Below are 23,380 nucleotides of genomic sequence, written 5' to 3'. Positions count from 1 at the left end.
CAAACTTGTGCCTTAACAGGAGCTGAAATAAATCTGTCCTGTTGCAGTATTCTCTTACTAATAAAGGAGATATTGTAAGAAGTTTAGCATTTTCATATCATATAGTATACCATATTATGAAACATGTTTACTGGCTTTTCTTTCTTTTGTGTTTATAAATTACATATGATAAATATTTAATGCAGTCAATCTAGGTTACTTTGATCTACTTCTCATGCATGGTTTCTCATTTTGTGAAAGTCATATTCAGGCTTTTATTTAATTGAAGAGTGTGCATCTTTTATTTCAGTGACACAGTTAAACAAGTTCTTAAAATGGTCCTCTGATAGAACTTTTCTAATGTGAATCTGCAGTTGTACTTGATAAGGTGTGAGCTATGAGCCATTGGCAGTGCATTATTCTTTAAAGGGAAAACATGACATGTTAGTATTGGTAAACTGTATTGATAGAAAATGAAGAACTTTTTGGATCTGGAAATGAATTCCTAGATGAGGTACATTGTTTGCTTATAATTGTAGCAAATTGAGGAATGTAATTTTGCCAATTTTAGTTTAGCTTAAACTTTGTTTACCATCTTAAACTTCCAGCATAGAGGTGGCCGCCATGTATAGTCTATCGTGTGCTGAAAAATGGTATTAAACTCTACAACAACAACTAAGCAACCCTTCTGCTCATGCGCGAGTCAAATAGCCAGTGAAAAACGATGTTTCTAACACAACTAGGCAGCTTGTTATTGGAAGATCACCTGGAAATTGGTGTTTTCGGATGTATTCAGAAATAGCTTTCAGAATGTGTTTCCTGCTCGAATTTCAGACGAAAACAACAAAAACCTCCAGGGCTTGATGTGTTAAAGGGTCGAAAGCAATCAGGCTAGCTGGATACTGGTTTCGCACTGTTTGTTGTCAGTTTATTGCATTTATCTTAATCAATCCGTGACACACACGATCCCTTGCTGGATCCAGTGTACTTGAAAGGATTGTTATTTGTCATATGATTTGTGTTCTTTTTATATATATATATAGAGGGATATTAGAATTTGCATTAAAAAGTAACATGATTATCAGTATCTGACATGGTATGTCCGTCTTGTTTATTCTGTGTAATGTAGTGTTACCTCAATTTTCAAAGCCATCTATATTCTCATTTTTTGAAAAATATTTTTTATGCTTGATTTTGCAGAAAGTTAGATGTTTCTGATATATTATTATCTTATGCATTCCTTTCATTAAGAGTAGTGTAAAAAAAAAAATCATTATCCACTCTCATCAACATATTATAATTTACATTATTTTCTGGTTTAAATGATCAAATTACAGAACAAGTCAGGTGCCCTTTTAGTTTGTGGAGTCAAAAGGCATCCAGATAAATGATATTTTACTGTGCAGTCATTGATGACACTGCCATTTAATTGTGTTCATTGTGCATGGATCAGTTTATAACTTGTGTTTGGTTTTATATATGGTTAGCTATATTGCCAATGCTTTAATTATATATCCACAGCCATCAGGGCCTAATTCAAGTTCTGGTGTTAGTGACACAGGTCCTCCATCAATGAGAGGTCGTTTGGGTCCACTGCCTCCAGCTCACAAGATGCAGATTAATAACAGAATACCCAAGCCTATGAGTGAAGACTCTCTTGTCCATACACCAACTATTTCACAAGACAGGGTATGAGCATTAAAAATCTTGCAACTTCTAATCCATTTAGATAAACATTACCAATTTATTTCTCTTACCATGGCAATGTTTCTTCATTTCTTTACAACTGTGTGATCCATCTTTCTTTGTGCTCCATCTCTTGCTTTCTGAAAGATCATTGACCGGTCGTTTTCCCAAATCTGCCAACCCTTACAATATTAACGCGAGAGCAGTTCTTATTCCTAGCCTGCCAGCCCTTATGATATTAACATAAGACCAGGCCTTTTCCTAACCTTCCAACCCATTGACACAAATCGGAGCAAGGTAAATTTGTTAAATGCAGGAGTTTTAAGTTCTTCCCAGCTTTACCAGTCAGATGTAGATTTCTGTTTACTTCCTGTTTTCAGTTGCTGATTCTCCTCTTGGGAAATATTTGAACATAAAATTATGCATTAATTCATTAGTGATGTTGGTCTTTTGTTGATGTTCCTCTAGGCAAATGTTGAATAAACACTGCATGATAGCAGTATTGTACTCTACTTCAACATGTGACTGTCAGCCAGTTGTCTTAACTGTCAAGACTAATATTGGAAAAAGCCACATTTAAAACCAAATGTATTTTAGGTATAAGTGGCTCATCCTGTTATTTTCTAGTCTGATGCTTGTAACCACATAGACTAAAGGTAAGAGATTATGTATGGACAGATCCAAATCAGTATCATAGGCAGTTATGTGTGTTGACTACCCAGTGAGGTATGGTACTGTATTACTCAGACAATTAGTATCAACCATCAGTATTGATTCCAAAAAATTGGAATATGACTCCTGGATTTAACAACTTGGATGCTAATTGAATCCTTAAATGCTGTACTTTCTGGGCGCTCAGCCCACTTTATTTTCTTATGTTTTTTCTGAAGACCATTTAAGATTTTTGCAGCACTTGGCATTTAAAAGAAGGAATGGTCATATCTTGAATTCCTGGCAGTCCTTCTGGCCAGTAAATTGTTAGTCCTTGTAAGGGACTCTTGTTTAAATAAGCATCCTTTAGCTGAGGACAACCAGGAATGATCACATAATTATCCCAACACATTTATAAAAAGCATTGGGCAGAGCTTTAGATAAAAATTTCATAAATCATGTATTTGACCTGCAGATGTGGAACTAATTGCATTTTAAATTCAGTGGTGTATAATTTGAAATTTGTATAATTTGAACACTGCAAACATAACCTTATGGTACCAGTTGGTCTTAATCGCCAAGATTTTGTTCATGCCCTTGAGAGACTACTCCGGTGGCCTAGTGGTTAGAGCATTCATCTTGAATGGGGGAGGTCATGGGTTCGATCCCTGGCCAAGTCATACCAGAGACTTGCAAAAATGGTACTAACAGCTGCCTTGCTTGGCATTCAGCATTAAGAGGTTAGTGTTAGGATTGGTTGGCCTGGTGTCAGGATAATGTGACTGGGTGGGACATAATGCTACCTGTCTGCGACATGATGCGCCAATGCTAGGCATCACTATAAACTGCCACATTGCAGACATCATAGTGATATGACTGAAAAATTGTTAAAGCTGTGTTAAAAATCCAAATCACACACACACATACACACTCCTTGAAAACATACATTACTGCAGTAAAAAAAATTATCTTGTTAACCAGAAATGAGCACCATAGAATTTTCTGTTCTGGATCTTGCTCTTTCATTTAACTTTAGTGTGCATTCATTATTTACCAGCATTTTTTAAAATAAATACCTGTTTTCTGAAGGGACTTTTCTTTCCAGAGTAACAAATCATTAATTAAATGACAGACTATATCTGCCTGAATTTAGGTGCTTTTGTCACCAGCAAAATAAATGTTATCATCCTAACTGTAGTTGTGACTTTAACCTTAAAAATTCATTACACAACTGGCTAAACACTTTCAAATGTCACAACCATTATATGCAGATACATTGTTTTACAATAGATACTGTATACTTGATTATCAGTTGACACCCACCCACCCCACACTTAGGGCTACAAAAAAGCCAATTTCTCTTGACCATCCTTTTAAGTCATTGTGTATTTTGCAAGCCATATCTGTCTGAAGTGTGACTCGTCATCAGCAAGTCAGAGTTGCACTTTGGAAAAATAAGAAACAAACTGGATAGATAAAGAAAAAACCAGTATAAAATACAATTATATTATTGGGTGGAACGTGTCACAAATAAATTGACAACTTACAATTTCACCTAATTAAATCTGTTAAATCCATAATGCTTGACATTGAAAAATCTATGAATTCAGTTATATAGTTCGCATACCCATATAAAAATAGTTTGGAATGATCAAATTCTGGTTGCTTAAGTAGAAGCTGAGTGTGGGCTCTATAAGTAACACTAAAATTGCATTGTTCTGTGAAGTTTATTAAATGCTGCAACAGATCATGTATCAGTGGCAAGATCACAGGGAGTTCAATTAACCTCCCTCTTTTACTTGGCACTGAGCAAGTATCAGTCACAGCTCGATCAAAGGCTTGTCATGCAAGAAAACAAAGAGGGTGCTACCTTTACAAGCTAAGACATTAAGGTCAAATCTGCACAGGAAGTTGTAGAACTCTCCCTGGCACTGAACAAATAAATTCATGGCTCAGTCAGAAGGATTGAAAACATGAAAACAAAAGTGAGTGCTGCCTTTAAAAACCAAGGGCTCTTCAGGCTACATCAACTGTCAGAAAGCTTGGGAAATGTCACTTGGAAATTAAATCTAACTTAACTGAAAAGTAAACTACAAATTAAATCAAAACTTTTATTGCATCAAACATTGTTTATATAGCAAAACACAAACATTAATTCTATTGCATATTGCTAGGAATTGCATAAACATGGAAGCAATATACTAGGTAGTAAAAAAACAACAGTAAAAAACATTGAAGGACAGTTCATTTTGGGGTCTGTAGTATTTAATTTACTTGTAATATTTTCAGATTATTAAAATCCAAATAGCTGTAGATACAAGGATGGTGTAATGAATACCAACATGAAATAGATAAACACCATGCATACCATATACAAATTTCTGAATGGGAATAGTGGCATCAAAATGTGAAAATATTGGAATTGACAGTATTTTTATGTACTGAAAACATCTCTAGTTTCCAACATTTCCCCTAGATTTATCAGTTTTGTTGTGTGTCACGCTTATAATACATCCACTGGATGATGGCTCCACTGCCTTGTGGATATGTTTGAGAGAAGGAAAGGGTACAGGAGTAAACCCAGACAGAAAATCCGGAGTGGAGCCCCCCAAGGTGGCAGGGGGTAGACTATGACTTCCTTCTGGCAGCTCCTGCATCCAAACTGGTGCCAAATGTCATGCTCAGCATTCCTTTGGACCCCACCAGCAAGGACGAGAGGGGGATCCTAACGTCTGGGCAGCCCAGGATCTCCATACTCCATGCCCAGGTTTGCGCTCTGGAGTGGACACTCCAGTTTTGCTACTGAGTGAGGAGACAACACAGAAGCTGACAGTTTACGGGTTATAAGTCCCACCCATTTGGCGTAGGGAAGGGACACCATGGGTCAGCTTTGACAGTGGGAGGGATCATCGTGTCCCACTGGCAGACTACCACCTGCCTCAAGCCGGGCAGCCCCAGTCAATAAGGTGTTGACCCACCATTGTCTGCCTGCTCCAGTGGGTGTCTGGAGCTAAGTGTGTTGCTCAGCATGACAAGCGGACAGAAATTCCACACCAGACAAAAGAAACAAGAAACCAATAAAGAAGACTCCAGCTCTTCGATTCGCAAGCTGGAATGTGCGCACCATGTGTACAGGCATTTCTGATGACCTCAGGGAAGTGGACAACACCAGAAAGATGGTCATCATCAATAGAGAACTCACCAGACTAAATATCAGCATAGCTGCTCTCCAGGAAACCAGGCTTGCCTCTAGTGGCTCCCTCAGAGAGGAAAACTATACCTTCTTCTGGAAGGGTCGAGAACCAGAGGAGCCCCACCAGCATGGAGTGGGTTTCGCCATCAAAAACCAGTCTCCTGGCCTCGGTTGAACCTCCCACAGGGGGCATTGAGTGCCTCTTGTCCATCCGCCTCACCACTGCTGCAGGTCCTGTCAACATCATCAGTGTCTATGCCCCCACCCTCATGTCTTCAGAAGACACCAAGGATCAGTTCTATGGGCAGCTGAACGAACAGATCAAAGGATGCCCCAAACATGAACCCACTATTCCTCCTCGGCAACTTTAGTGGCAGAGTAGGTGCGGACCACAAGTCATGGCCTACCTCCATTGGATATCATGGCACTGGAAAGACAAACGAAAATGGTTAGAGACTGCTGGAGCTATGCACCTACCATGGCCTGTGCGTCACAAACACCTTCAAGTGTAAGCCACAACACAAAATGTCATGGAAACACCCCAGGTCTCATCACTGGCACCAGTTTGACTTGGTCATCACCAGGTGCTCTGCCCTTAACAGCGTCCTCTCCACCAGAACCTACCACAGTGCAGACTGCGACTCCGACCATGCCATCTACAGTACAGCTATGTCCACGTTTGGCAAGAAGGAAAGACCTAGCCAGGACTGGTTCAGCGCACACCTATCAAGGATGGAACCACAAATCAAAGAGAAACGAAAAGCCTTCATAGCTTACAAAAAATGCCCTAATGAACAGACGCTTGCTGCTCTCAGAAGTGCCTGAAGCAACACCCAATGCATTACTAGACAGTGTGTGAACAAGTACTGGCAACATCTGTGTGAAGGTATCCAGCACAGTGCCAAGTCTGGAAACATCCAAGGTATGTACAGTGGCATTAAGAAGGCTCTAGACCCAAAAGTGAAAGGGGTCGCTCCCCTGAAATCTCTGATGGGTGAGTAGATCACAGACCGTGGGCAACAGATGGCCAGAGCACTACTCAGAGCTATACTCCCAAGAAATGTTAGTCACCAATGCAGCCCTCGGCAGCATAAAGAATCTGTCCACCAAGGAGGAGCTCAGCAAAGTGCCAACCTTAGAGAAGCTCAGCAAAGCAATCGACTCCCTCCCAAACGACAAAGCACCAGGTAGTGACAGCATCACGCCAGAAGCTATCAGACATGGGAAACCAACATTGTTTCAACCACTGCATGAGCTACTTTGCCTCTGCTGGGAGAAAGGAGCAGTCCCCCAAGACATGCACGACAAGGGTGACCAGAGTTACTGTAATAATTACAGAGGGATCTCGCTCCTGAGCATCATTGGTAAAGTGTACACCCGCATCATAATCAACAGGCTGCAGTTGCTGGTGGACCGTGTGTACCCGGAATCCCAGTGTGCCTTCAGAGCAGGCAGGTCGACGACAGACATGATCTTCTCCCTACGACAACTCCAAGAGAAGAGCAGAGAGCAAGGTCAACCACTCTACATGATGTTCATGAACCTCACCAAGGCCTTTGACTTGGTCAGCAGGAAGGGCCTTTTTGAACTTCTCAGTAAGATTGGTTGCCCCCAAAACTCTGCAGCATGATAATCTCTTTCCATCCAGATATCAAGGGAACAGTCCTGTATGATGGAACCTCCTCAACCTCCTTCCCGATTAACAGCGGCGTGAAGCAGGGCTGTGTGCTGGCGCCAACCCTTTTCAGGATCTTCTCCCTGCTCCTGTCCTACGCCTTCAACTCGTCCACTGATGGCATATATCTACACACCAGGTCCGACGGGAGGCTGTTCAACCTGGCATGACTGCGCTCAAAGACCAAAGTGAGTTTTGCTCATCAGGGAGATGCTTTTTGCAGATGATGCTGTTCTTGTGACCCACACCGAGGAAGCCTTCCAGAGACTGGGAGACCATTTTGCTGATGCCTGCATGCAGTTTGGTCTCACCATCAGCCTGGAAAAGACAAATGTCAGCGTGCAAGATACCACCATTGCCCCTTCCATCAAAATCGACGGTGTCACCCTGCAAGCAGTCAACAACTTTACCTACCTGGGGTCAACCATCAGCAACACTCCCTCGCTTGATATGGAGCTGGACAGAAGGCTTGGAAAGGCAAACACCATTATGGCAAGACTAACGAAGAGGGTTTGGGAAAACAACATGCTGACAGAACACACCAAGGTCCAAGTCTACCAGGCTCAACTCCTTCCACATACGGTGCCTAAAACGCATCCTGAAAATTAGCTGGCAAGACCGTATTCCACATGGTGAGATCCTGCAGAGTGCAAGTACCCCCAGCATGTACTCCCTGCTGAGCAAACGCCACCTTCAGTGGCTGGGACACGTCCGATGCATGGAGGATGGAAGGCTGCCAGAGGACATCCAATATGGACATCTAGCCACTGGCATGAGAAGAGTTGGCTGCCCTTCACTCCGTTTCAAAGATTTATGCAAGAGGGACATGAAGGCATGCAACATTTCACTCGATGGCTGGAAAGTGCTGGCCAAGGACCGAGGTGCCTGGAGACTGACAGTAAACAAGGGCATATCAGTCGCTGATGCAAGGAGAGGTCAGTTGGTGGCGGAGAAACGTGAGAGAAAGAAGAACTCGGAAGAAACCACAGTAACTCAGAATTCCCAGTATGTCTGCACCAACTGTAATAGGGACAATGCCAACACCCCAGAGACAGGCAACACCCCAAGGGCGCTATTCGCATGGTCTCTCGAGACTGAGTCGCCATTGATGATGATGATGACTCTGCAGGAATGGACTTTTTAGTAGAAAAACATTGACTTGAAAGCAGTTATATACTGTATTCATTGTCATCCTACAGTATGTCTCCTTTTACAACTTTGGACATTGCTAGCACCAACAGAGACATGGGTGGACATTAGCTAGTTAAAAGTTGTTCTCATATTTTTAAATTTTTCTTTCTGATGAAAAAGCATGTCAAGAAGGGCACAAAGTGCATCACTGGTGCATCAAGGCTAAAGCAGTCAACAGGTACCCAGATACTCTGTTTCCTGCCTGTTCATAATTACCTGGGTAATAAAATGAGCCATAGTGTACCCCTTTACCATATTACAAGTTTTTCTGCCAGTGCTTGTTAAGGCAGCACTCACTTTGTTTTCATGTTGACAGTCCTTTTGACTGAGCCTCGAATATGTGTACTTCTTAAGTGTCAAGCAGAGGTGTGACTCTTCCAGGAAATAATTGACCTTCATCCCATAACTTGTTTTCCCACATGACCACCCTTTAATTGTGCCACAAGTGTGGCTCAGGGTCAAGTAACAGGGTGGTTAACTGTATGATCAAAGTGTTTTTTTTTTACAAAGCTCAAGCTCAATCTCTAATTAAGCATCTGCATATAACACTGAGGCCAAGGATTTTGTTGTTATTGTTGTTCTGGGGTTTAACGCCATTTTTCAGCACACGATAGGCTATGCATGGCGGCCAGTATTAAGTAGTGGAGGAAGAACCCAGGAAGACCCCGGGAAGAACCACCGACCCACGAGAAGCTGCTGGCAAGCTTTCTCACATACCCACATTGGCCGAATCCTAGACTCAAACCCACGCAGACAGAGGTGAGATGACAGTGATCTGTAAAGGAGAGCACTTCAGACCACTCTGCCACTCAGGGCTCCCTGAGGCCAAGGAAGGGAGTCAGATGATATTTCTGACGACTATATAGACCACAACAATTTACTTAATGATGAGGAGGATTTCAGAACTTTATCAGGAATAAATGTGTTTCCTATTGCACTGGTTTTAAAATTTGGGTCGGTCGGTAGTATTTTTTATAATTATATATTATAATGATTAGTATATATAATGTACTGAGCACTTCAAGTAATGGGCAAAACAGGCTCAACTGGATGCACAATTCAATGTCGGTATTGTTTAAATATTTTAATTTTTACCCGGGGGGAATAAGCGCTAGGGTTGATAACAAAAAACGAGGACAGTGGCCTGACCGGAAACATTGTTTCTTTTGCCTTAGAAAATGAGGATGAATTCCAGGATTTTGTAGCAGATGACATAGGTAGTTATACGTATTGGAAATTCAAAATCTAAAAAACTTTAGGCTTAAGGATTGCGTACATTTAATAAAATTTCCCTTTGATTGGGTATCCAGGTAATCTGTCATTAGGATCGACTGGTACCTGGTAGTTTTAAAAAAATTTGACACTTCAAATCAAGACAAGAGGCACGTTTTTAGATTTTTTTTGTATTAATCAGAAATCTTACAAATTACAAATTGAAACCTCAAAATCATGTGTGCTAAGTTTATGCTTAGTTTATCTTTTTTTTCATCTTGTTGTTTTGAAGTAGTACAATTTTGGGTAGTCTATTAATCACATTTTAATACATCATACATGTACTTAAAATAGCTCACCTCTGTCTGTGCCGGTTCAAGTCTCAGATTCAGCCAATGTGGGTATGTGAGAAAGCTTGCCAGTAGCTTCTTGTGGGTCGGTGGTTCTTTCCTAGGTTTTCCCGGGTTCTTCCTCCACCATTAATACTGGCTGCCATGTATAGCCTATCGTTTGCTGAAAAATGGCGTTAAACACAACAACATTTAAATTAGCATAACATTGCACAGCATTAATAATTTGTTTGGTGCTTAGTTAAATTACATAGATTTTGCTAATTTACAAAGTTTTGATGTTTGTCTATCTTATAGAGTATTGTATATGCAAGTTCGATTGGCAACATCACCAAAACTGTGTACAACCCCGAGGCTCTTAAGACCAGGGCAACTTTAACTAGTCCAACTGCAGTGAAGGCATCTGATATAGTATCAAAGATGGAAGCCATGAAAAAGCAGGAAACATTGAAACAGGTTAGTTGCCAGGATAGTTGAAGTGGCATTCATAGTCACGTCTAGTCAAGTTAGCATTTTTTATCTAAAAATCAAATTGCAGAAATTTTTTTAAATTAAATTTTCCTTCATAATTCATCTTGATATTACTTATTTAAATTTTATGCAAATTAATGTGTAATTTGCAAAATGGGTGAAAAGTTTATTTTATTTCATGATGGGTGCACTGTCTGTTATATAGAATTTTTACATTCAGTTGGACAAATCAGAGCCTTCATGGTTTATACATATCCCTACCCTCAAAGCCTCCAGTTGGCTTACTTGAACAATTCCTATGCCACTCCATGATTTCTTGAATTTCGCTTGGGGTTATTGTTTTATTTGTCAATTCATTCATTCATTTATTTTTATCTTAGAAATAGAATGCTCCCGGTTGTGGATGGAGCACTTATATATATATATACATATATATATATATATATATATATATATATATAGAGAGAGAGAGAGAGAGAGAGAGAGAGAGAGAGAAAGAGAGAGATAGTTGTTGTTGTAGGGTTTAATGACATTCTTCAACACAAGATAGGCTATACATGGCGGTCAGTAAAAATAGTGCAGAAAGAACCACTGACCCATGAGAAGCTACTGGCAAGCTTTCTCATGTACCCGCATTGGCTGAGCCCGAGATTTGAACCCACGCAGACAGAGGTGAGATGACAGTGATCCGTAACAACGAACACTTTAGACCCCTCGTCCACCCATGGCCCCATTCATATAGAGACACACACACACTTATATATATATATATATATACACACACACACACATATATACATACATACATACATACATCTCTGCAAATTGTGGGAGTCACAGTTGCACAATTTTTAAAGTATTGAACTTGAAATGCTGGTGTTGTAGATTGGGAACAGTTCTTGGCTCCCATCTTTTCTGTGTGATACAGTGGGTAGTGTGTTAAACTTGCTTTTAAAATCAACAGCAACAACAAGGAGAAAAAACCTATAATATATAAATGCAATTCCTCAAATGATTTCTCTACACAGTCTTGCCTGACTCGTGATGAAATGTTGCAATTTACAACTTGATAGTGTTAGCACATGACCACAATAAGATGAGACTCTACACCATCATGAAATTTCTACCTTCTATGGTTTATGTAATGGGGAACCTACTTAAAAGCAAAGTCACTTGAAGAAATATCATGTTTCTTTCTGTGAATAAAAACTCTTGTAAACTTGTGTGTACGTGAGAAAGCTTGCCAGTAGCTTCATGTGAGTCATTGGTTCTTACCGGTGTTTTGCCTGGTTTGTCCTTCACCAGTTATACTGGCTGCCATGGAAAGTCTATCTTATGCTGAAAAATGGCATTAAACCCCATAACAACAACAAGCTCCAGTTTAATCAATCACCATGTTTATGCTTGTTTTGCTTGCAGTAGATATAATTTCTGTAAGCACACACATTCAAGCACTGCATGGCATAATCAGAAATCTTGTATTCAACTTTATGGTATAAGAAACGAAAATGTAAAAAGGTGTTTCTACAAAATTTTATTTTTTCCTTTTATCTACTTGTCATCCTTGAATGATTTTTTACTGTATCTTGGCTCTGCGTGGGTTTGAGTCTAGGATTCGGCCAATGTGGGTATGTGAGAAAGCTTGCCAGTAGCTTCTCGTGGGTCTGTGGTTCTTTCCAGGGTTTTCCCAGGTTCTTCCTCTACCATTAATACTGGCTGCCATGCATAACCTGTCGCATGCTGAAAAATGGCGTTAAGCCCCACCACAACAACAACAACAACTGTATCTTGGCAACCGCTGGTCCTGTAGTCATTACATTTACACTTAAGGCACTGACTCTTGTCAATGTGTTTCTTATCAACTGTAGTTGTGTTTACAAGGAATCATTCAAGATTTTGTTCTGGGAACATATTTTCTAGGTCATTGGAAAAGTTAGGACTGCTGTATTCCATATTAGATAATTTTAAATAGTCCAGTTATACTATATCCTCTGACACCTCCTAATTGTTAACTTGGTCATAAGGCATAGGTGAGGTTATGGTATCATCCTTTTTCCAGCACTTGTACAACTTTGAAATATCCATGAATCTGAGGTGTTGCCTTGAAAACCCCTTGAATATGAATCTTTTGTTTTATTATTCAAATGTCCTTGAATATCTTGAAAAATTCAGATTTATCAATAGTAAAAACTTTTTAAAACTTAATAAAAATAAACCACCTTTGAAATAAGGATCTTTTTATAAAACATATTGTTAAAAAATAAAGCATAAAATGGGATAAAATTTAAATGATCAGGTGATGCACAAAACTGGATGTTAACAAAGTAACATAGAAAAGGTTCAGTTTCCATTGCACAAAATAGCTCTTGAAAACTTTTGGAAGTCATTGAAAATAAACTCCACTATACACTCTGTCTTTATCCTTCATATGGTGTGTGTTGTCCATTCACGATTGCTGTTGGAAAATTTTTCTTAAAAAATGCTCAGCAGAAATTGATCATATTTGACATTAAGCACCATGACATGAAGTTCATTTCTGATTGTTGAAATCATGCCACTCTACTATGAAATGTGGACACCATTAATAAAATGTGGAAACCTTTTGAGAACTTTTTATTTTCAAAAACTATTCAGTAGAACTTGACCTATTGCACAGGAAGCATCCTAGCATGAACTTCATGAAATTCTGTTCAAATGTAGCCAATCTGACATCAGATTTGACTGTCATTACAAAAATTTGAAAAATGTTTAAACAACATCTTCTCAAACTGATCTCTACATCATTTGACCAGATTTGACTGTCCCTTACTAAAATTAGAATTTTTTAAAAATGTCTTCTCAAACTGATCTCTACAGCATTTGACCAGATTTGACTGTCATTACTAAAATTAGAAAAATGTTTAAACAACATCTTCTCAAACAGATCTCTACAGGATTTGACCAGATCTGAAAGAAAATATCCTGGTCCGATGGTTCTTGAAATTTGTTTGAATGGTCATGGTTTTTAATAATTGAAAAGAAATGTCTCAAAAACCACTCAACAGAATTTGTTCAAATTTTACAGAAAGCATATTGGTATCATAGGCTTTCAGCTATATAGATATGGTGCCAATCCAACACCATGTATGGTTGCCAATACTAAAAATAAAATAAAAATAAAAATATATTTGTCATCAAAAACATCGGGCCATGAAGAAATTTTAAATTTATACAATTGATGCAAATCTGCAATTAAATATAGCTGCCATTGCTAAAACTAGAAAAATTCTAAACAGCATCATACAAACTGATAAGCAGATGCTGATTAGCAAATCTGACAGCATTCTGGTGATAATGGCATTAAAATTTATTTTTTGATGCTTATTTGATATCAGATATGGTTGCTGTTACTAAAAATGGTAAATCCTTTAAATAAACTATTCTAAAAAAACTATTCAGCAGAATTTGACAGATTTTACAATACGCATGAAGGCTCATTCAAGTTTCTTCAAATGATGGCAGTCCCAAGTATGGTTGCTGTTGCCAAAAGTTTGGGGAAAAAACTGAAATTACCACATTAACAATTTCTAAGTTTCTAAGTTTAGATTTTGGGCCAAATCCAAAGGGGCTGGAAGTAATTCAAGGGATGGCACTTGTTGTGAAGCAGACATACTTCTCAATGTCTTCCTTGTACAGTGTCAGGGTCATTATGGGTTTAGGACAGACACTGGAATCCATGCTGAAAACACAGATGAACTTGCCTTTGTGAAGGAATTGTATGTTCTTTAAGGGTGAGGGTATGAACAGTGTCTAAGTTAATAATTCAGATCAGGTTCTCAGAATGGGAGAAATCCAGGGGACAATGCTGGTTTTATTAATGACTTGTTCTTTATATGCTGATATATATATATATATATATATATATATATATATATATATATATATATATATATATATATATATATATATATGTGTGTGTGTGTGTGTGTGTACTCTGTACTGCAAGCTTTCCTTCCCTTCCACTGTGTCAGTTTCATTCACAAGCTGATGAATATCAACTGCCTTAGGTTGATATTCGTCAGCTTGTGAATGAAATATGAGACCAACTTATTCATTATGATTTTCTTTTGTAATGCAGCATGCTTTTCATATTCATATTAGGAAAACATTTAATGTTTGTATTTTCCTTTTAGGAAGCAGCCCTAAAGAAACTGGAGATTCAGAAACAGAAGCAGCAACTTCTAGAGAAACAAATTGAGCAGCAAAAGGTGAAGGAAATTATGAATTATTGGTCATCAGTTTCAAGTGACATTGATATGAAGCTTCATAAGGATGGGTGAAATTGAATATTAGGATGTTTTGTAAGAACCATGAGAGCTATACTTAGTTTAGATGCTATTTATTTGCAGAAGTCATTGTTGAAAATATGTAAAATCAAACCAGGGATATAGAGCATTGAGCAGCAAGCATAAGCTTATTTCAGTCTCTCTCATTAACAATAAAATTTACTTTTATAATGTGATATATTTTGGAAATCCACAGGTGATGACTAATTGGTTATCTTTCATTTGTTTCTCTAATTGATGGTTATTTAATATTATGAGAGTATTACATAGACTTGAAATTTAAAGAAATGGCCTAATAGATACATATTTTTTAACAAAGTCACTTTATTATAGTATCCAAATATTCCCAGTACAGCATGGATTTTTCTAATTATGTAGACATTCATTTGTGTTCCTTGTTTCAGTTATTGATTCAAAAGTTGGAAAAGAACAAGAACATGAGTGCTGAAGATAAAGCAACTCTTAAAGGGGTATGTCATTTAAATCAGTTATGTATTAATAGAGGCTTGTCAATAGCTTGAAGTCATCATGTGCAGCAAACAATAGACACCATATTACAGATACTTGGTGACAAAAAAAGAAGAGTAAATCTATGAAATTTTGAAGGAAACTCCTCTCAACCTCATGATCTTCGTTGTTGTATATTTTGCATAAGATACCCTGTTAATGAGTTCATGAATAAAAGCTAAACAATTGGACATTGTCTGAATATTCATGTAAGTATTCAATTTGTGCAAGCTAACATGTCTAAACAGTACTACTGTGATTCATTTTTTGTCATCTCAATTTTTAAATATCTGCATCATTGTTGTAAAGTTACTTTAAGGGAATAAGTCAGACCTGGCTGTTGCTTTTCTGATGGATGGTGATGTTGAAAGTGGTGACAGTTTCAAAATTCAATTTGGATTCTTGTTTTCCATTTATACTTTTATGAAATCTTGATGAAATTCTGTTCGTACTTGGAATAAGATTTAAAACTTTTTTTTATTAACTAGTCAAGTGGACTAACAGGACAAAAGACACTAGTCTGCAGCAGAATACATTAGTCCTCAAAATACATGTACGCAGCTCCATCAGGACCAAATCTAACAAGTTTGCTTTTGTAATCAAGCATTGCAATTGATGCAAATGCATCATCAGTAGCTCCTAAAGTTCCATCAGCATTAGCTCATGAAACTTTTATCATACCCAAAAATGAAGTGCATATTTGCCCACCCATGGCAGTTCTCACATAAACAACTTCTTGTTCACAGAACCCTTTATCAGTGGAACGATCAGTGATAATACTAATAAATGGTGCTGATTTGTTCTTTTGTTCAAGTTTATTTCTTGCACACTGTGGTAAAAATTCTGAAAACACTTGTGCCTCATTGTCCTTGACATATTTGACCAACATCAGTCCCTTTTTGGCATCCATTTGGACCAGCCACATATAATCGCTAAACAGCCTTCTCATTTTCGCTAGGGCATGTACATTCATAAACAAAACTGACATTCTTCCAACAACATTTTCATTTAGCATGATGATTTTACGTGCAGATGACTGTCCTTTGTGTTTTGATAATTCTTAACTTGTGCTTATGCATTTCTGATGGATTTTTGATTTGGTTTCATGGTATACTATTGTTTCCAACTGTAAATTGGAACATCCAACTACAAATGAGCTTGTTTTTTTCATCCTTCATTTTTGAATGCTCTCTGTAGATGCTGCAAAACATGGTATTTACTTAGGGTTAAAGTTAAGTCATTGCAGACCATTTCCACCTCTCTAGAAAAGTTTGGTTCCTACTTTCTTTATAATACTGTTTGTTGCATTCACTTTTGTCCTCGTTATTGTCAGTCTTCAGCCCATTAGCCTGATTTTCCACACCTTGTACAAATCGCTACACTGTTCTCTTCACTTTTTCTTTGTTTAACTATGAACCTGGTCAGTGTGATAATAACGCTTTGCACACCGTTTCAAATGCTTAATATAAAGCACCCAGGTGATTTCGGTTTACATATGGGAGTTAACAAGTTCAGTAACTAAAAATAATAGCAAGTTATTTGTCATCATTTCTAAAAGATCTTTTTTTCATGTGAACATATGCAGTTGAGCAGAGTAAAGTTTTTATTCTGTAAATGAAAATAATTATAGTTGGTTCTAGTGTTACATCACATGGTTTAATATCCTGTGATCATATGTCTGTTGCAGATGTTATTGGAGAATCTCAAAATAGAAATGGTTTTGATTTTCAAAATGCACATTTTTCAATCCAAAATGTTTTTTAATTCTGTTGAGTAATGGTCATAGGTGAACATTGAAAAAATTAATTTCATCCAGAAAATAAATGGGAAAAAAACGAGGAAAGGGGAGGAATCCTTGCCTTTACAAATGGAGAAAAAGTTCATCCCTGTCAAGAGTTGCATTTCATCCTCCATTAATTACTCTGATTGGGAAATGTATCCAATGGAGAACAATATTTTTTAGTGAATGGTGTTTTTCAACAAATACAGAAATACAGACCCAGGCACTTGGAGGTTTTGGAGTTTTTTCTAATAAAAAATTTGGGTATGTATTCTTGGGGAAAACATAATTTCCTGTTAATGAATTGTTGATTATGTCTAGTTTATTTTTAATGAAGTTGCAATGCTATCCTTACACAGAGCATATTATGGAAATAGGATCAAACTAGTGTTATTGCTTTATTTTAGACACTCAAAACTCTCACTGACAGCATTGACAAGCTGAAAGCAGAACTTCTTGGAAGAAAAGTACTGATGTCACCACCTGCTGTTATCAAAACTGCTGAGCAGGTAAGAAATGATTATCAAACTTCTATGCAATTTCTTGTATTATATAGCATCAGAAAATGTCATGATGTATATTTCTGTGAAATTGATATCTGTGAAGCAGCAGGGAGGGTGAACATACCATTTTTTAGACAAGTCTGTTTGCGAAAATAAAGCTTCCGATGAAAAATACAAGGTCAATAATGCAAAACTGAAGCCTCTAACACCAAGATTTTCTCTAATTGGGTTAGCTCATTTTGTTACTTTGTCTTTGTAGTTTGTGTTCTCAAATTTGTAAGTATGTTTGTTTTCCCACCCGGACACTCATTGTTGGTCGTCACCCTCCCTGCTGCTCCATTGTGGTGTAATTAATGCGGAAGTCACTGGTGTGTATAGGCTACTCAGCGGTGCAAACTTTAGTGTATTTACCACAAATCTCTGGCATAATTTAACTTACATTTTTCAGGAACAGTGTGTTAAATAAAGTGGACGAAGAAACATTTATGCTTGAACCATCATATAAAAATTAACCGCAGTATCTTACTGGTGGTGTCTGGAATTTGTCACTGAAACACCTCAATTGATTACTTAGTAATTAGAATATATGATTTCACAATCTAAATTTTGTAAGTAAATACAGATTCAGACAAGTATGTTTGTGGCATACCCAACTGAAAAATATCGACGAGTATACAGTATAACCAAAAAATTACCTCCGATGTGTCATTGTTACTGATATAATTGTATATTTTGCATCCGTGGTCATCGCTGGAAATGTAACTATCATTGGAGCATTATCAGCCTTATATGTGATAGCACCAGCAATAGGAATTGGTGTCACTATTAAAACTGGCATTGCTGGTATTCTTAATATCATCACCAAAAAATATCCACGTGCACGGTTGATAAATTACACAAGTATACAACAAAGTTGTCTCTAAGATTCATGCATATTTGAATTATCTTCATTGATATCATCAGGTCTTAGTGATGGAATAATATCGGATCAGGAATTTGCAGAAATGATTAGGATTTACCACGAAGGCAGAAATGTACCTTTGGGAATGACTCAGAATCTACGCAAAACGATATTGGACAAGAATTACTACAGCAGATTGTTGCTAATACAACTCCATATGAAAACACAATATCAGCAAGCTCAACTAGCCCTGAATTTAGCATCAACTTTCCAAGTCCAATTTGGGTGAAAAAAATAGCTCTAGCACAATTACGAGTATGTCACAGCTTGCCAAATATTAGATCAAATTCATTCGGTGGGTTGCAAGCAAAATTTTTTTATTTTCATATAAAAGTAAACCAGATGGAACACCAGACTGGAATGTTGGGAGTATACCTACGGGCAGTTATCAAATCGAACAAATCAGTTATGAAATCCAATGCAGAATCAAATCTATCATGCTGTTCATGAACCAACATTATCAGCTGCGATAGAAATAACCTAACTAGAATATGCCATCGATATATATCAGTAATCGATCAGTACTGGATAGAGATAGAACCTCTTTATCAAGGACCATTAGAACCACAACGTGATGAATTCTTCAAAGACAAAAAAATGTTTATACTCCAGAATATCAAAAAAGAGAACCATGGAAATCTCATCCTACTAGTATTAGATTTCTATTTTATGCTTGTGATGGTGAAACAATTTATAAATTAAGGAGAAATGTATATGAATGTGGCAATAATAGACCATTCATCGACGAAAAATTTATCAAATCATTTTCTGACGATATTAAACCCGAGTACATACATGTATTTGATAACCTGCAAAATTTATTTTCCAGTATCACACAATACTACAATAACAACATAAAACAACAGATTATTGAAACGATACAACATCCAAATCAGGTTTATCAGATTTTTGTTATATCAGCAAAACTATTGTTGCAACTGATTCGCTATGGTGATGGTGATTTCTTTGTATAAAACCTCGTACAACAACCCTTAAACAATTGTTTCTTAATCATTATAAAATAACTCAGACAAAATTACTAACATTTGTTTTAACAGGATTTGCCATAGACAGGCTAAAAAAATCAGTCAATAATATTATCAATAAATACTTCCCACAAATTGCCACATCACGGAAAAAAATAGCACCACCTCCAGGTATTTTTAGATACGATAATGACCTGTATGGCGCTGGCAGACATATTTTGCCAGGAATGGTTAGCAATTGATCTTGTATGTGATGTAATCAAGTTGATCTTGAAAAATCTAATCAGGCTCAACAGGGATATGTTTTATATGCATTCACATCTCAAGTGCCTCCTGGATTTTTAATTGTAAGTGAACCTATCAATCTGGTTCATTTGCGGTGTCGTTATTTGCTATTATCATGGAGACAGTTCAGACTTACTGACCAGACTGGACACTTGCTTGATCTATGACATGAAGTTTTGAATATAAATCTGTATGTGCCTTCATAGAGGATTTCATAAAATTTCTTTCTGAGTTGAATTTGGCATTTTACAAACACTACAAAGAATTAGTTATGTAGTATTATATAATGTATCAACACATGAGAGCTTTTGTATACAACAAAGAGATACTTGAAAGTGCAGTCAGAACAATATTGACACTTCCACACACAGAACAATTTAGTGTTAATATAGTTATTGATGAATACGGCAATGAAGAATTGTTGTTAATGCAGAAACAGTTAAATGAACTGCAGCGAGAACATTATTATGATTGTGTGTGATAGAGATCAGATTCTGAATTATGCACATTTTCTTGTATTGAATTTGATTGCTTTAAAACTGATTTTTCACTGATTATCAGCCACATTTTATAATTTACTGGGGTAAATTGTACTCAAAATTGTGATCGACCATATTTCATAATTTGATGGGTTAAACAGTACTCAAAATAATAATTATAGGAATAATTTTATAATTTGTTGGAGTAAATGATACTCAAAATGAAAATCTCATTGAAAAAAATTGTATAATAATTTTTTTCTGCTGATTTTTTTTACTTTGATGTACCACATCAATGGTACTCAAAATAATGAAAATCAGTCAGCAATGATAAAATCATTGATCATAAATTTGATGGGTAAGTGGTACTCCAAATAATGAAAATCTCATTGAAAACAGATGAAAAAAATAACATCTTGACAAAGTCAGAGAACAAATAAATAATATGAATCAGAATAAATATTACACGTATTATTATTCTGTGTTAACACTTTCACTTTCACAATCACTAGTGACAGCGCTTTCGTTTTTACAATGAATCATTTCACGATCTGACAGACTGGTTTGTTATGTTTGTTATGCTGTCACTGTGGTAGGTGTGGGGTGTGGTGCTTCCAAAATTTTATTAAAATTATTATAGAAAGTCCCACCCACTCATTTTGCTAGAGAGAGAAATTAAAGGAAACCAACTCAGCAACATCGTTTATGATCACATGAACTACCTTGTGTGAATTTGCCAATTTTCTTTCTATCAAGATTTGATTTTCTCGATCATATAATATCAAGTTGTGTCGAATATGGACATGGTGGATTGTGGAATACCAGATATGATTGCAGAGATATGATATCACTTGCTATGGCAGCATATTAACCTGGAAGTTTTCTTGGAATGGGAGAGTGTTTGGAATATTTCAAGCGATTTGGATATCCAACACACAAGATGATCAGAGTATTGATAAATGGACCTTTGCCAGATTTTGATATAACCAGATTCACATGAATCACCTCATTCAAGTTTGCTGAAGGTCTTCATCGGATTTGTTATCTCTGGTTTGGTAAACACTTTTCAGAAAAAATGTGGGTACCAGTAGTATTATTACGATATATGTTTGATGTAAAAATACTAATATCATTACCAATAAGTTAGGCAATAATATCATATTGTCCACAGAAACAAATTTGGCTACTGGAAGAGAAACAACGATCTTTGGATCCCAATGAAGATGAAGATAAAATCAGTTATGAGAATAAGCTCTCTAAAAATCTCGGTAGAAAGATAATTGGCAAATTCACACAAGGTGATTCACATGATCATAAATGACCTTGTTGATTACTTATTGAAGGGAGATGCATGGACTCCTGAACAAATGGATGAAAAATATATTCCAAAGATTATTATCTGGGATGAAATACGTACAGTGTCACTGGAGACATTAAAATTTCTTGATTTGTTGTTGACAAAAAATACTGCTGCGAATGTGGGGCAATCATGGTCAAGTGCCACCTTTTATTAGATTGTCTCCACCTAAATGGCTAAAACATCTTTTTAGCTTATTATGAAGAAATAACTGATGATCATAGAGCACTTGATCCAGAATTAAGAGAGCTTAAGAAATTAATCAGACTACAACCAAATAAAATTCAGTGTGAAATAATGTGTGAGATAGTTTCAGAAACTCCTATGAACAATTTTTGGAATATGTGGAGTCCAGACTTTTTTATACATGCAAATAGAAAGATAGTTTGTGATCCACTTCTACAATAATTTTTTCTGTTACATAAAGTAAAATTTTCAAATATACCCGTACCATTGTGTTAATGTCCAGCAGATGTTCGATGGCAAAATATCAACATTGAAATTAAAGGTTGTGGTAGTAAACAAATTCTTGTGTTAAAAGATATTGTTTTAGTTCCTGTAAGTGTTGTTGAGACCGTGTTAACAATGGGCAAAACTCCATGGATGCTAGGATATGCCATAATGATTCATTCAACACAAGGATTAACTATTTCAGATGCTAATATTTGGATTGTTGATGATCGTATCGAATGGTCAAATTTAGTTTATCTCATATTGTCTGGAGTCAGAAGAATATCTCAGCTGCGGAAAGTTATAATAAACTTCACAGTAATCAATGATATTTAAGTAAGAAAAAAGTGTTATAAACTGTGACAAAAAAATAAGCATGACTTTGATCTCGATGCTGAATTTATCGTGACATTGAAACAATGACAGAATAATCATTGTGTGAGCTGTAACACGGTAATTTTGTGGCAGTATTCAAATAATAACCCAAGACAGTTTACTGTGGATAGAATTAATAGCTGTCTTGATCAGACATGCGAAAATGTGATGCTGACCTGTCTCAAGTGTAATTGATGTTGAGATGCTAGTTCACAAAAGAGAATGTGGCGGTAATTGTGTGTCTTCAGGAATTACTTGTAATTGTTCACATACAAATCCACGCTGAGGAGCGGTTGGTTCTAATCTGTAGATTGCAGGTCTACCCATGGATCTTACCACACTGGAAATTTTATGTGTCATCATACTCCAAATAGGATCAGTTGTTCTTTTTCTAACCCGTTCAAGTTCACCAGGTTCATATAAATATCTCACAGTCACATTACCTAGTACTGACTTTGAGAAGGAGTAATGTTGCATTGGTATATTGTTTTGTGATCGCATTAATGGGTTTGGTAGAAAATGCATGAGTAATTTCATTATTTAATGCAGCTATTGCACTTGGTAGACCCATTCACGAGATCACGTCTTTTTGAACTTTGTTCAGGGATAACCGCTCAGTAAGTGTTCAATTAAATTGTTCAACAATTGCCTGATCCAGATGAATTGCGGTGTACCTTCGTCTGATTTTGATGTTATGTTTTTTCATCAGAGAAGATATTTCACCAAGAAATTCCCTGCCATTATCAACCTGTATCAACTGCGGCCGTCGCAAGGGTCCTTGATAAATTCGTTCAAACACAGATGCAACTTCAGTTGCTGTTTTAGTTGATAGTGGTTCTGCTTCTTTATACTTGCTTGCAACATCTACGACAGTCTACACATATTTGTATGTGCATCATTGACGTCTACGTGTTTTAATAGTATCTATGTGGTAAAAACTAAATATCTGCCTGATGAACTTCAT

At 36.9% G+C, this 23,380-nt stretch overlaps 1 protein-coding gene across 1 annotated transcript in view; it reads left to right on the top strand.

The window, feature by feature from the left end:
• LOC149797840 (RNA-binding protein 26-like) overlaps positions 1 to 23,380 on the top strand; it is a 107,710-nt gene that overhangs the window by 70,130 nt on the left and 14,200 nt on the right. Inside the window, exons 13-17 of the mRNA XM_089962855.1 lie at positions 1,501 to 1,668; positions 10,235 to 10,393; positions 14,581 to 14,655; positions 15,138 to 15,203; positions 17,428 to 17,529. Coding sequence (XP_089818981.1) covers positions 1,501 to 1,668; positions 10,235 to 10,393; positions 14,581 to 14,655; positions 15,138 to 15,203; positions 17,428 to 17,529 — 570 coding nt within the window. The remainder of the gene's footprint in view (positions 1 to 1,500; positions 1,669 to 10,234; positions 10,394 to 14,580; positions 14,656 to 15,137; positions 15,204 to 17,427; positions 17,530 to 23,380) is intronic.

This window comes from Sinohyriopsis cumingii, chromosome 6 (genome assembly GCF_028554795.1).
Source record: "Sinohyriopsis cumingii isolate HCF-2022 chromosome 6, ASM2855479v2, whole genome shotgun sequence".
NCBI lineage: Eukaryota > Metazoa > Mollusca > Bivalvia > Unionida > Unionidae > Sinohyriopsis > Sinohyriopsis cumingii.
The sequence above is the reverse complement of the archived record's forward strand: the minus strand, read 5'-3'. Positions and strand labels throughout refer to the sequence as shown.